A 14,176-nucleotide genomic window follows, 5' to 3' on the forward strand; every position below is an offset into this window, starting at 1 on the left:
ACTGCAATGTCTCCCAGAGTGTCCCCAGTGTTTTCTAGAATCAGTTTGATAGTTTGGGGCCTTAGATTTAGATCCTTGATCCACCTTGACTTGATTTTTGTCAAAGGTGAGAGGTAGAGGTTCAGATTCATCTTTCTACAGGTGGTAATCCAGTTTTTCCAGCACCATTTGCTGAAAAGGTTTTCTTTTTCCCATTGGATTGACTGGTAACCCTTGTCAATAATCGTTGACTGAATGATTGGGAATTTATTCCTGTGGACTCAATTCTGTTCCATTGTTCCACATGTCTGTTCCTGTGCCAATACCAAGCTGTTCTGCTTACCAAAGCTTTGTAGTATATTTTTTGGTCAAGGAGTGAGATGCTACTCACTCCACTCTTCTTTTGTAGAATTGCTTTGGCAATGTGGGGTCTTTTATTATTCCAGATGAATTTTATGATTGTCTTTTCTAAATCTGTGAAGAATGTATCTAGTACTTTGATTGGCATTTAATTAAATAGGTAGATTAATTTGGGTAGAATTGCCATTTTGGTTATATTAATTCTTCCAATCCAGGAACATGGGATGTGCTTCCACTTTTTTGTGTCATTTTCAATTTCTTTTTCTAGCTTCTCATAGTTTTCCTTGTGGAGGTCTCTAACTCCTTTGGTTAGATTTATCCCTAAGTATCTTATACTTTTAGCGGCTATGGTAAATGGAATAACTTTTTTCAGTTCTATCTCTGTCTACCCGTTGTTTGTATATAGAAATGCTATAGACTTCTGTATATTAATTTTGTATACTGCAACTTTACTAAATTCATGCATTACTTCCAGAAATTTCTTCATGGAAATCATTGGGTCTTCTATGTACCCAATTATGTCATCTGCGAATAGAAAGTTTCACCTCTTCTTATCCTATTTGGATGCATTTAATTTTTTCCTCTTTTCTGATTGCGTTGGCAAGGACTTCCAGTACTATATTGAAAAGGAGTGGAGAAAGTGGACATCCTTGTCTTGTACGGGTTTTTAGTGGAAAAACTTTCAGCTTTTCTCCAGTGAGGATGATGTTTGCGATGGTTTTTTCATAGATAGCTTTTATTGTGTTGAGAAATTACCATTGTATGCCAATTTTGCTGAGTGTCTTGATCATAAAGGGATGTTGTATCTTATCAAATGCTTTTTCTGCATCAATCGATATGACCTTATGGTTTTTCTCTTTTTTCCTGTTAATATGGTGTATCACATTTATGGTTTTGCATATGTTGAACCAACCTTGCATTCCTGGAATAAAGCATACCTGGTCATGATGTATAATCTTTTTTATAAGTTGTTGGATACAGTTTGCTAGTATCTTGTTGAGAATCTTTGTGTCTACACTCATCAGAGCTATTGGTCTAGAGTTTTCCTTCCTTGTCCTGTCCTTATCTGTTTTGAGGATAAGGGTGATAGAGGCTTCATAGAATGAATTAGGGAGAGATTCGCCCTTTTGGATCTTTAGAAATTACTTGAGCAGAATGGGAGTTAACTCTTCTTTGAAAGTTTTATAGAACTCAGAGGTGAATCCATCCAGGCCAGGGCTTTTCTTTGTTGGAAGGCTATTTATTACTGATTCAATCTCCTGGCTTGTTATGGTCCTATTTGGACTTTCTATATCCTCCTGGCTCAATCTTGGTAGATTATACATGTCCAGGAATTAGTCCCTCTCATTCAGATTGTCTTGTTTCTTGGCATATAGTTGTTCATAATATCCTCTAATTAGGTTCTGTATTTCTGCTTTGTCTGTTGTTATATTTCCTGCTTCATTGCAGATTTGATTCACCTGGTTCCTTCGTCTCTTCTTCTTAATAAGTCTCACTAGTGTTGTATCAATTTTGTTTATCTTTTCAAAGAACCAGCTTTTACTTTCATTTATTTTCTGTATAGTTCGCTTATTTTCTATTTAATTTATTTCTTCTTGGATCGTTATTATTTCCTTTCTCCTGGTGTTTTTTGGGTTATTTTGCTGTTGCTTCTCCAATTCTCTGAGGCACAGTGTTAAGCGATCCATTTGCCTTCTTTCTGTCTTCCTCTTATGAGCACTAATTGGTATAAACTTCCCTCTTATGACTGCTTTAGCAGTGTCCCAAAGATTATGGAAACACGTGTCCTCATTGTCATTAGGTTCCATGAATCTTTTGATTTTGGACTTTATTTCATCAGTAGTTGTGGAGTCATTCAGTAGTAGGTTATTTAGTTTCCATGTATATGAGTATTTTTGAAGATTTCTCTTTAAATTAAACTCAAGTTTAATTCCATCATGGTCAGAGAAGTTGCTAGGAATAGTTTCTATGCCTTTGAATCTGTAGAGGCTTGCTTTGTGCCTATGATGTGGTAAATTTTTGAAAAGGTTCCATGTGGGGTGGAGAAAAATGTGAATCTTGTAGTTTTTGGATGGAAAGTTCAATAGATGTCTGTTAAGTTCATTTCATTTATGGTATCATTCAGATCCTTTATCTCTTTATCTATTTTTTTTCTAGATGATCTGTCCCGAGGGGATAGTGCAGTGTTGAGGTCTCCAACACTTAGTGTATTGCAGTTTATCTCCCCTTTTAGATCCAACAGTCTTTCCTTCACATATTTGGGGGCTCCTGTGTTGGGCGCATAGATATTTATAAGAGTTATATCTTCTTGATCTATTGATCCTTTTACTACAATATAGTGCCCTTCTTTGTCTCTTTGGACAGTTTTTGTTTTAAAGGCTATTTTGTCAGAAATTAGTATCACAACTCCAGCTGGTTTTTTGTTCCCTATTTCATGGAAAACCTTTTTCCAACCCTTCACTTTCAGTCTATGTATGTCTTTATCGATGAGGTGGGTTTTCCTTAAGTACATTTTCTAAGATGATGATTTTAAGCTTAGTTTACTTAGAACGTTAGGTGCATTCTTAGGCTCAATATTCAACTTTGAGCTACAACAAGAGCTTTAGGTATGAAAAGTACGTCCATGAGTGGAGTCTTTGTGCCAAAGAGCTTTCTGATATTCCAAGAAAAAGTTGAAAATTTTCTCTGAAAAACAACTTGCTTATCTCTGAAAGTAAGATTTACTTCAAATAGTCCACTGAAAAACATTTTAAAAGTGTCTTCAAAAACCAAACATGGATGTAGAGCAATGCTGTATATCACATGAAGTTCTACTCCTACAGTTAAGTAAGTGGTACAAACAAATTTGTGTTAGTTTGCTCTTAAGTGCACTTTCCAAGATGATGTTTTGAATCTTAGTATGCTTTGAAAGTGTGGTGGTGCATTCTTAGGCTCATAACTCAACTTTGAGTAATAACAGAGCTGTAGGTATGAATAGCAGCTTCATGAGTGGAGACTTTCTGCCAAAGATATTTCTGATATTCCAAGACAAAGTCTGGTTTTTCACTGAAAAACCACATGCTTAACTCTGAAAGTAAGCTTCATTTCTTTTTTCTTTCTTTCTTTTTTTTTTTTTTTTGAGCGGTTTTCACTATAGGGCATGTGCGCTTGCCAGCCAGCCAGAGAGAGACAGAGAGACAGAAAGCGAGAAATCACCCCCCAGGAGGGATGGCCACACCACAATCCCTTCTCCTCCATTCTCCTCTCGGGATCTTGGGCATGCACGCACACGCACCTGGCATGAGTTTAAGCCACTGTGTCTGGGATGCGAACTGCGGTCAACTACATGGGAGTCCAGCGACATGGCCATTATGCTAACTGCTGGTCCCAGTAAGCTTCATTTTTAAAAGTCCATTGAAAAACATTTTAAAACTTTTTCCAAAATCAAAACTTGAAGTAGAATAAAATGGTACATCACAAATTGTACAATTCCCAAAGTTAAGTAAGTGGTACAAACTCGTTTTTGTGAGTTTGTTCTTAGGAGCACTTTCTAGGATGATATTTTGAAGCTAAGTTTTCTTTGAAAGTGTGGTGCATTCTTAGGCTCAAAATTCAAGTTTGAGCTACAATAAAGAGCTTTAGGGATGAAAAGCAGCTCCATAAGTGGAGTCTTTCTGCCAAAGATATTATTCATATTCCAAGAAGGAGTTCAGTTTTTCGCTGAAAAACTACATGCTTAACTCAGAAAGTAAGCTTCATTTTAAAAAGTCCATTGAAAAACAGTGTAAAACTGCTTCCAAAACCAAGCACTGAAGTACAGCAAAACAACATCACAAGTTGTTCAGATCCTAAAGTTAAGTAAATGGTACAAACCAGTTTGTGATACTTTGTTCTTTAGTGCACTTTCTAGGATGATGCTTTGAAGCTATGTTTGCTTTGAAAGTGTGGTGCATACTTAGGCTCAAAACTAAACTTTAAGCTATAGGAAAGAGGTTAATAATGAAAATCAGCTGCATGAGTGGAGTCTTTCTGCAAAAGATCTTTCTGATATTCCAAGAAGTTGAGATTTTCACTGAAAACCTGCTTGCTTAACTCCAAATGTAACTTTTATTTTAAAACATCCTTTGAGAAACAGTGTAAAACTGCTTCCAAACCAAACATTGATGTAGAGCAAATCTGTACATCACAAGTTTTTCAACTCCTAAATTTAAGTGGCACAAACTAGTTTGTGTTAATTTGACTTTAATAGCAGTTTCTAAGGTGATGTTTTGAAGCTTAGTTTGCATTGAAAGTTTGATGTAATCTTAGGCTACATTCTCAACTTTCAGCTACAAGAAAGAACTTAAGGTATGAAAAGCAGCTCCATGAGTGGAGTCTTTGTGCCAAACATCTTTCTGATATTCTAAGAAAATCTTGATATTTTTGCTGAAAAACAAAATGTTTATCACAAAAAGTAAGATTTATTTCAAATCGTCCAATGAAAAATGTTGTAAAACTTTTTTTGAAAGGGAAACTTTGACATAGAGCAAAACTGTATATCACATGAATTTCTACTCGTAAAGTTAAGTATGTGGTACAAACAAATGTGTGTTAGTTTGCTCTTAAGTAAACTTTCCAAGACGATGTTTTGAAGCTTAGTTTGCTTTCAAAGTGTCGTATATTCTTAGGTCCAAAACTCGAATTTGAGCTACAACAAATATCTTTAGGAATGAAAAGAAGCTTCATGAGTAGAGTCTTTTTTCTTTTTCTTTTTCTTTAAATTTATTTATTTTTTACATTAATGCACTATACATCATTAAAGCATACCAATGAATTTTCCATCCAAAATACACTGTATATTGGCTCAATCAAGCACATCAACATACATGTTATCAGCAAATAATTTTCCATTTCTTATGTCTTTTATACTTTGTTTTTTGTTTTGCCATCCTTGATTCCCTATCCCTCACCCTCTGCCATGTCTCACCCTCCTCCCACATTGTCTCTGGTATCCATGATTGCTTTCTATGCCTTTTCCCCCATTTAATTGATGTGCTAATGAACTTAATTAGTCTAAATATTTACAATAGCTAGTGCAGCTGATATATACCTATATGAACCCAAGTCTGACTTTAGGTATAAGCCTCAGTGAGTAGAATGAACATACTATAAAGTAGTACATAGCTTGGGCTATATAGCTTACTGCAGTCATCAAATATGCATTTTTTATTTTGATATGAACAGTTTTACTGTTTTTTTTTTCCTCTTGCAACTTTTTTTTAATTACTTGACATTCATTGAGTAGAGTCTTTCTTCCAAAGATCTTTCTAATATTCCAAGAGGAAGTTCACTTTTTTTTGCTGAAAAACTACTTTTTTACTGAAAGTAAGCTTTATTTTAAAAAGTCCATTGAAAAAGAGTGTACAACTGCTTCCAAGCCAAACATTAATGTAGATTAAAACTGTACATCACAAGTTGTAAAGTCCTAAAGTTAATTAAGCAGTACAAACAAGTTTGTGTCAGTTTATTCTTAAGTGCACTTTCTAGGATAATTTTTTTGAAGTTTAGTTTGCTTTGAAAGTGTGGTCCATTCATAGGCTCAAAATTCAACTTTGAGCTACAACAAAGAGCTTTAGTTATAAAAACCAGCTCCATGAGTCGAGTCTTTGTACCAAAAATTTTTCTGATATTCCAAGAGTTTGTAGTCTTTTGCAAAGGATCTTTCTGATATTCCAAGAAGAGGTTGAAATTTTCACTGAAAAACTACATGCTTAATTTTGAAAGTAAGCCTCATTTTTTTTTTTGGAGAGGCTTTTGCAATAGGGCGCATGAACTCACTAGAAAGACAGAAAGAGACAAAGAGATAGAAAGTGAGAAATCATCCCCCAGGGTGGATGGCCATGCTGCAATCCCTTCTCCTCCATTCTCATCTCAGGATCTTCGGCACACACGCACACGCGCCTGGCATAAGTTTAAGCCACCAGGTCTGAGACTCAAACCACGGTTGACTACATGAGATTTCAGTGACATAGCCATTACACTAACTGCTGGTCCTGAAAGTAAGCCTCATTTTAAAACGTCCATTAAAAATCATTGTAAAACTGCTACTAAAACCATATATTCAAGTAGAACAAAACTGTAAATCAAAAGTTATTCAACTCCTAAACTTAAGTAAGTGGTACAAACCTGTTTGTGTTAGTTTGCCTTAAGTGCAGTTTCTAAGGTGATGTTTTGAAGCTTAGTTTGCTTTGGAAGTGTGGTATATTCTTAGGCTCAAAACTCAACTTTGAGCTACAAGAAAGAGGTTAAGGTATGAAAAGCAGTTCCACAAGTGGAGTCTTTGAGCCAAAGATCTTTTGGATATTCCAAGGAAAAGTTGAGATTTTCACTGAAAGACTACATGCTGAACTCAGAAAGTAAGCTTCATATTAAAACGTCCATTGGAAAGCAGTATAAAACTGATTTTAAGACCAAAGGTTGATGTAGAGCAAAACTGTACATCAGAAATTGTTCAATTCCTGAAGATAAGAAAGTGGTACAAAAAAGTTTGTGTTTGTTTGCTCATGAGTAAATTTTCCAAGATGATGTTTTGAAGTTTAGTTTGCTTTTATTATTTTTTTTTCAGAACAAAAAAATCACCTTTATTTGATACATATAAACACTTCGTATTTGTATAGAGAATGCTTGGAGTGGTGAGGGGAAGACAGGCTTCCTAGTTTCTTTTTTTGGGTGGTAAGGGTTTGTCATATATTTTTGAATTTTTAAAAAATTATTATTCATATATTAAATCACTATACATCATTTAGATTGTGAAGAGTAGTTTGCTTTTAAAGTGTGGTGCATTCTTAGGCTCAAAACTCAAGTTTGTGCTACGACAAAGTGCTTTAGGTATGAAAAGCAGCTCCATGAGTGGAGTCTTTGTGCCAGAGTGATATCCCAAGAAAAAGTTGAGATTTTTTTGCTTAAAAACTACATGCTTCACTTCGACTTTAAGCTTCATTTTAAAACATCAATTGAATAACATTGTAAAACTTCTTCCAAAACCAAACATTGAGGAACAAAACAGTACATCACAAGTTATTCTACTCCTAAAGTTCATTAAGCGGTACAAACAAATTTGTGTCAGTTTATTCTTAAGTGCGCTTTCTAGGATAACTTTTTTATTTCATCTATTTATTTATTTACATTTTTTAAACATTCAATCACATTATTTAGCTTACAAAGTGAACATTTCAATATGTGAACATTTCTCCCCAGTACAGTTGATTAAAATATAACAAGACTACCTCCCTATCCCGACAATGCTCTGTCTCCATATCCCTCCTCCAAATGTCCTTCCCCAGGCCCCACTCCTCCACACACACCACATCTGGTATTCACACACATTTCTTATGTTTGTAGATCCTTTAGCCCATAAGTTTCAGTCATAGAGTGCAGACACTCAGTATATATTAAGTGGGGACATACAATGTCTCTCCTTCATATCCTGCCTTGCTTCACTCAGCAGTAAATCTTTCATGTTCTTCCACTTTCTGTCAAAAGCCAGGGTTTTGTTCATTTTTATGGCAGAATAGTATTCCATAGAGTATATGTGCCACAATTTTTCAATCTATTCATCTGTAGGGGGACATTTGGGATGGTTCCATGTCATAGCAATCACAAAAATTGCTACAATAAACATCAATATGCAAGCACTTTTCCAATAAAGAATTCTTCATTGTCCTTTGGGTATATGCCAAGGAGTGGGATTGCTGGATCATACGGTAGTTCTATTTGTAGACTTCTGAAGAATCTCCAAATTGTTCTCCACAGTGGTTGGATTAATTTAAATTCTCACCAGCAGTGTCTAGGATGATATTTTGAAGCTTAGTTTGCTTTGAGAGTGTGGTGCATTCTTAGGCTCAAAACTCAACTTCGAGTTTCAACAAAGAGCTTTAGGTATGAAAAGCAGCTCCATGAGTGGAGTCTTTGAGCCAAATATCTTATGGATATTCCAAGGAAAATGTGAGACTTTTGCTGAAAGACTACATGCTTAACTCCGAAAGTAAGCTTCATATTAAAACATCCATTGAAAAACGCTATAAAACTGATTTTATAACCAAACGTTGATGAAGAACAAAACTGTACATCACAAACTGTTCAACTCCTAAAGTTAAGAAAGTGGTACAAACAAGTATGTGTTAGTTTGCTCTTAAGTGCACTTTCCAAGATGATGTTTTGAAGTTTAGTTTTCTTTTAAAGTGTGGTGCATTTTTAGGCTCAAAACTCAAATTTGTGCTACAAAAAAGAGCTTTAGGTTTGAAAAGCAGCTCCATGAGTGTATTTAGCCAATGATCTTTCTGATATTCCAAGAAACAGTTGAGATTTTCACTGAAAAACTACATGCTTAACTTCAAAATTAAGATACATTTCAAATCATCCACTGAAAAACAGTGAAAAACTGTCTTCCAAAACCAAACATTGATGTAGACCAAAACTGTACATCACATGTTTTTCTACTCCTAAAATTAAGTAAGTGCTACAAACAAGTTTGTGTGTTTGCTCTTAAGTGCACTTTCCAAGAAGATGTTTTGAATCTTAGTTTGCTTTGAAAGTGTGTTTCATTCTTAGGCTCAAAACTCAATTTGAGCTACAACAAAAAGCTTTAGTTATAAAAATCAGCTCCATGAATCCATTCTTTGTGCCATAGTTCTTTCTGATATTCCAAGAAGAGGTTGATATTTTTGCTGAAAAGTTACATGCTTAATTCCAAAAGTAAGCTTCATTTCAAAACATTTCATGAGGGACCAGCAGTTAGCATAATGGCTATGTCGCTGGACTCCCACATAGTTGACTGCGGTTCCAGTCCCAGACCCAGTGGCTTAAACTCATGCCGGGTGCATGTGCATGCAAGCCCAAGATCCCAAGAGGAGAATGGAGGAGAAGGGATTGTGGTATGGCCATCCCCTCTGGGAGATGATTTCTCACTTTCTGTCTCTGTCTCTCTCTGTCTGGTGAGCACATGCACCCTATAGCAAAAACCTCTCCAAAAAAAGTAAAAGAAAAAAAAAAGATAAGAGTCCAAGGGTCATCTCTCCAAGTCCATGACATTTTTCTTAACAAAATGTCAAGCTATTTACTCTTGAAATACTTCAGTTGTTGGCAACAATGCTTATTTGTGTATTTTCCTTTATTTTTGGTCATCTCTGATCCATAGAAAATTAATTAACTTGAAGTAAAACTTTTTCTGGCAACCTGCACTGAAACCTGTATGGACAAGTCACTGTTCTCATCTCCTCACCAGGCCTTGGTTTCTACCTTAGGCTTCAAATAATAGCTGTTTTATTAGCTAACAAAGGGGAGAAAGGTTTTCGAAAAGTTCACAGAAAATGCGAACTATGGAAAAATCATGCATGGATTTCAGATTTTTTGTCTTGAAATAAACTCACACTTTAATTCCCTTCTGCTAAAGGTTTTCAAAACCTTTGAAAAATCATGTCCCAAAACCGTGTTCCCCATGAACATTGAATTTTCGGTTATTATGTGCTGGGCACTTTGTTAAAGTTTTGTTGTTGTTGTTTGTTTGTTTGTTTAAAAAGAAACTTAAATGGCATTAGAAAAGAATATATATCTTTTATTTCTTAGCTGCAATATTTTTTGCTAATTTTTACATTTGAAGTCTTGGTGTTTCTATACCAATTTTTTAAGCAATCATTTTCTGATAGTTGTATTCCTATTTCTACCCCTAAAATCAGTTTTGAATTACCCATATCCTACTTCCAATTTTGCTAGTAATTATGTTAGTCTATTTCAGGACTGTATGTTTGAGTTCAGTACTCCTTTGAAGTGGGAAATAGGCATGGGTATGTCCTACATTTTTAGGTTTATATTTGGTAGCTTCTTATAATCTACATTTTACAAATGACAAAAAAAATGAAATTTACAGAGTTTAAATACCTTACCTAAAGACGTGGCAAGTGTGCAGCAGAGCCAGACTCAATTCCAGCTTTGTCTTACTTCAAAGACTTGCATTAAGGTGCTACAGGGGCTCCCAGCTCCATTTTGTAGAAAAAGAGGGAAGGGTAATGCAGATAAAGCTGTATCAGGACTCTGCTATCTAATTTTAGCTACTCAATGTAGAAATGCTCATCTTACTTCCATATTCCATTTTGGAAGTGTTGTTCATGCTACTTTGACTAATTAAGTAACTTAGTGGAGTAACTGGAACATTCATGATTCAGAAAAATCTTAAAACATGGGGAGGATATTTAGGATCATGTAGATGTATCAAGGTAAAAATGATCAATATATTTTTCAAATACTTTTCAAACCTGAGAGACTTACTGTGGAGGTTATAATATCTTTGTAAAACTCTGTCATAAAATTCATCATTATATTGTCTTGGAATTTGCTTACCAGTTATTTTCATATATTTATTCTGAAAATGCCAAATTCCTTTAAGATCAATGATACATTAAACTTCTACCTTGATTTTTGTCTCTTGGATGTGATGTTTCCTTTGCTCTATTAAAATAAACAATAAATCCAAAGCTCTTGAAATTGAAGCTCTTGTTTGCACTTAGTGATTTAATTGAGAATGGCTCCTGGGACTATGGGGTGAAAGAGGTTAATTACTATTATTTCAATCAAAGAATTTTAATCCTGAAGAGTTCATTGCAATTACAAAGTTTAGTTAGAGATGAAAAATAGACTTATTCTGGACTCTAGGGGAATTATTCTAGGTGATCTCCATTGCTCAATTAAGATAAGTTTGGCAGTTTGCATAAAAGCTTTAGGGAAACTGAAGTCATGGAAAAAGTTTTCTTAAATTTTTAAACTTCTTAAATTATTTTTAATAATGTATAATATGCATATTTTTTTTTAGATTCTTGCTATAGGGCATGTGCACTCATTGGAAAGACAAAGAAAGACAGAGAAATAGAAAGTAAAGAAGTCACTTGGGCCGAGGGTTGAGAAGTATGTGTTTTCCTCTCTTCCGGTGCCCTAGTTGGTAGCTGAGATTTCTTCCCATAAGTTTAACTCTGTCCTTCGGCATGATGGATTTGCTTTTGGAGATTCAGAGTGAAGCGTTTGTGGAGGAAATGTCGTTTTTAAGGGAAATGAATAGAAATAACTCATTTTGAAGAAATCATGGCAAAATCAAACACAAAACATAGAATATGTTCCAGGGAATCTTCAATATCTTCTCTTCTAGCAAGCTGCAGCCTGAGTGGTAAAGATTCCTCTAACTCTGATGGCTCTTTTCAATACAAAGATAAACTCTATAATTCTGCTTCACAGGCTCTACAAGCCTATACTGATGATTTTGATCTAAGCCAAATATATCCTGGTGCAAGCACTGGACAAATTAATATTGACAAGGATTCTACAAATATGCCACAGTTCTCCAACTATATCTATAAAACACACAATGCTTTTGAAAATTCTAACCACAAAAAGCACTCCAACTCCATATCCTCTAGAAGATAGACTATGAATGATATAGACTCTATCAGCCTAACAACTGATGACAACTGATGATCTACTAAAACTCCCAGCAGATGGATCATTTTCTTTCACTTATGTTGGACATGGTCACCGAATGAGCAAAAAAAAAAAAAAAACAAAAAAACAAAAAAAAAAAACAAGAAATGCTTTGAAAGACTGAGTTCATTGAACACAGAACTGATGATAGCCCTCAACAAATTTCAAGGGCCAAGTACCCTAACGGGGTTCTTGAAGACTTTTTAAATAATGATAATCAGAGTTGTACCCTTTCTGGAGGCAAACATCATGGTCCTGTTGAAGCCCTGAAGCAAATGTTATTTAATCTTCAAGCAGTAAAAGAAAGTTTCAATCAGAGTAAAACCACAGAGCCCAAAAAAGAGATTAAGCAAGTTTCAGAAGATGATTTCTCTAAATCACAGTTGGAAAAAAGTATGATTCCTATTACTAGGTCACTTCAAAAGACTCTGCACCATTTATCTTGTCTGAGAGACCTGGTTGATGATAGCTGTGGAAAATGTGAAGAGGAGAATTAAAGTGTCTACACAATAAATAGTCACTACTATGTATTTTTTCCCTATTATTTAAACTGACAGAATAATTGTAAGTCATACATTCTTCTGTGATTGGTCAAAGTATTTCATATTTTTAAACACCAACCCTGAAAATATAAATTTTATGACCCATCTTCATTTTGTGCCAAAATGCTAGAATGTGAAATGGAAGGACCAAAAATATAAAGTCTTACTTTGGTCTTCAGATTAGCAAATATCTACTGTTATCTACTCTTCTGGATGATTTCTATTGTTGAAGATTACCTGAACTTAACTTTTCTTCAGCATCCTTATTAGTGTATCTTATAGTTCTGCTTCATTAAGAAACCTGTTTTTTATCAGAAATCTCTTGCATTAAACAAACTGATTTGGTATAGTTAACATCTACTTTTAAGCAGCTTAAAGTAATATCAAAATAGTTACAGTGTATTGTATATGGAAGTCTATTTAAGCTTTCATAAATAAAATGTTTAAGACATGTTGTATTTGCAAATGACATCAATTTAATAGTGGGTGATGCAGTGCTAAAAGGAATGTTCTTTTATATTGTGGTATCCCATAGAACCTTTTCATTTTAATTTTTTTGCTTTGATTCTATATAAGGTAATTTGATAATATTTGACAGTTTACAAAACATTTTTTGGGCCATATTAGAAAATTTAAAATTTTGAGATCAGATTATATCACATCCTGGATTTTAGTTTTTGGGTTATCTCAAACTAGTAAAAATGGACGCAATGACTAATAGCTTTATTAAATTTGATAACTAAACTTTAAGATAATTAATGTGGAAAATTGGAAAGCAAATCTATTTTAAAACTTTTGTGAGAATCGAGTTTTCTTTAAAGCAGTCTGTAGATTTTAGAGTTTATCTCTAGCTGGAATTGAATAGAGCTCTTTAATTTTACAATTTCTACCACAGGTCTCGTAATTCTAATAATAGGAAGCATCTTCGCCAACAAAATTAAAAGTTAAGTCATAAAGCATAAGTAATACATCATATATTAAAAAGCCTATTGAAAGTAATGTGTTGTATACATATGTGCATACACAGATATTACTAATTAATACTTCACCTAAATGGCAGCATCTTTGGTAATTAGATTTACTGTCACAGAGAAATTTCTAAATGCATTGGATCAAAGAATTATTTCCAGATTATTAAAGTACTATTTAATACTTTTGTTTTTGTTATAAAACTGATGAGTCGATATTTGTAGAGTGAACCTTGTCTTTGTGTCTTTCCTGGCTAGTGAGCTATTTTTTTAATTGCCAGAAGACATATGTTCTTGCCAGAGATAGCACTCCCTAGTGGAGAATGGTCATGGCACAATCCCTTTTCCTCCATATCTCTACCCCATCAGTATCTTGAGCATGCAGGTACACACCCAGCGTGTCCTTCAAGCCACCAGGGCTGGAATTTGAACCTCAGTCATCCATGTGAAATCTGTTTCCCTGTGTAACCTTAAAAGAAACATATAGAAGAGTCAGCTAAGAAAATAACAAATTCAAATTTTATGCATCATAGAAATTTTCAAGAGAAGTGATTCAATTATATGTTTAATATTTCAGGATTTATTTATTATTTTTGAGGTTTCCAGGGAGACAGAAGGAGACAACAGTATAGTGACTGCTGAATTTCAAATTCAAAGTAAATGAGAGCAATTAGATTTTTAAAACTGCATTGTGAATGTAAAATTTTATCAACCTTTTACTTTCTTTCAGGTATATTGAGAGAATATTAAATAGGAAAAAATAAAATTTTAATGTGAAAAAAATTAGAAAGAAAGAAAGAAAGAAAGAACGAAAGAAAGAAAGAACGAAAGAAAGAAAGAACGAAA

The 14,176-nt window shown here is 34.3% G+C and overlaps 1 protein-coding gene across 1 annotated transcript; it reads left to right on the forward strand.

The window, feature by feature from the left end:
* Positions 1-11,427: 11,427 nt before the first annotated feature.
* On the forward strand, positions 11,428-12,317 carry LOC102498838 (lung adenoma susceptibility protein 2-like). The gene is given in 3 exon segments (XM_027776258.1): positions 11,428-11,796; positions 11,798-11,895; positions 11,960-12,317. Coding segments are annotated over 3 exon segments (825 nt in total).
* The last annotated feature ends 1,859 nt before the right edge of the window (positions 12,318-14,176 follow it).

This window comes from Tupaia chinensis, unplaced genomic scaffold (genome assembly GCF_000334495.1).
Source record: "Tupaia chinensis unplaced genomic scaffold, TupChi_1.0 Scaffold000651_1, whole genome shotgun sequence".
Taxonomy (NCBI): Eukaryota; Metazoa; Chordata; class Mammalia; order Scandentia; family Tupaiidae; genus Tupaia; species Tupaia belangeri.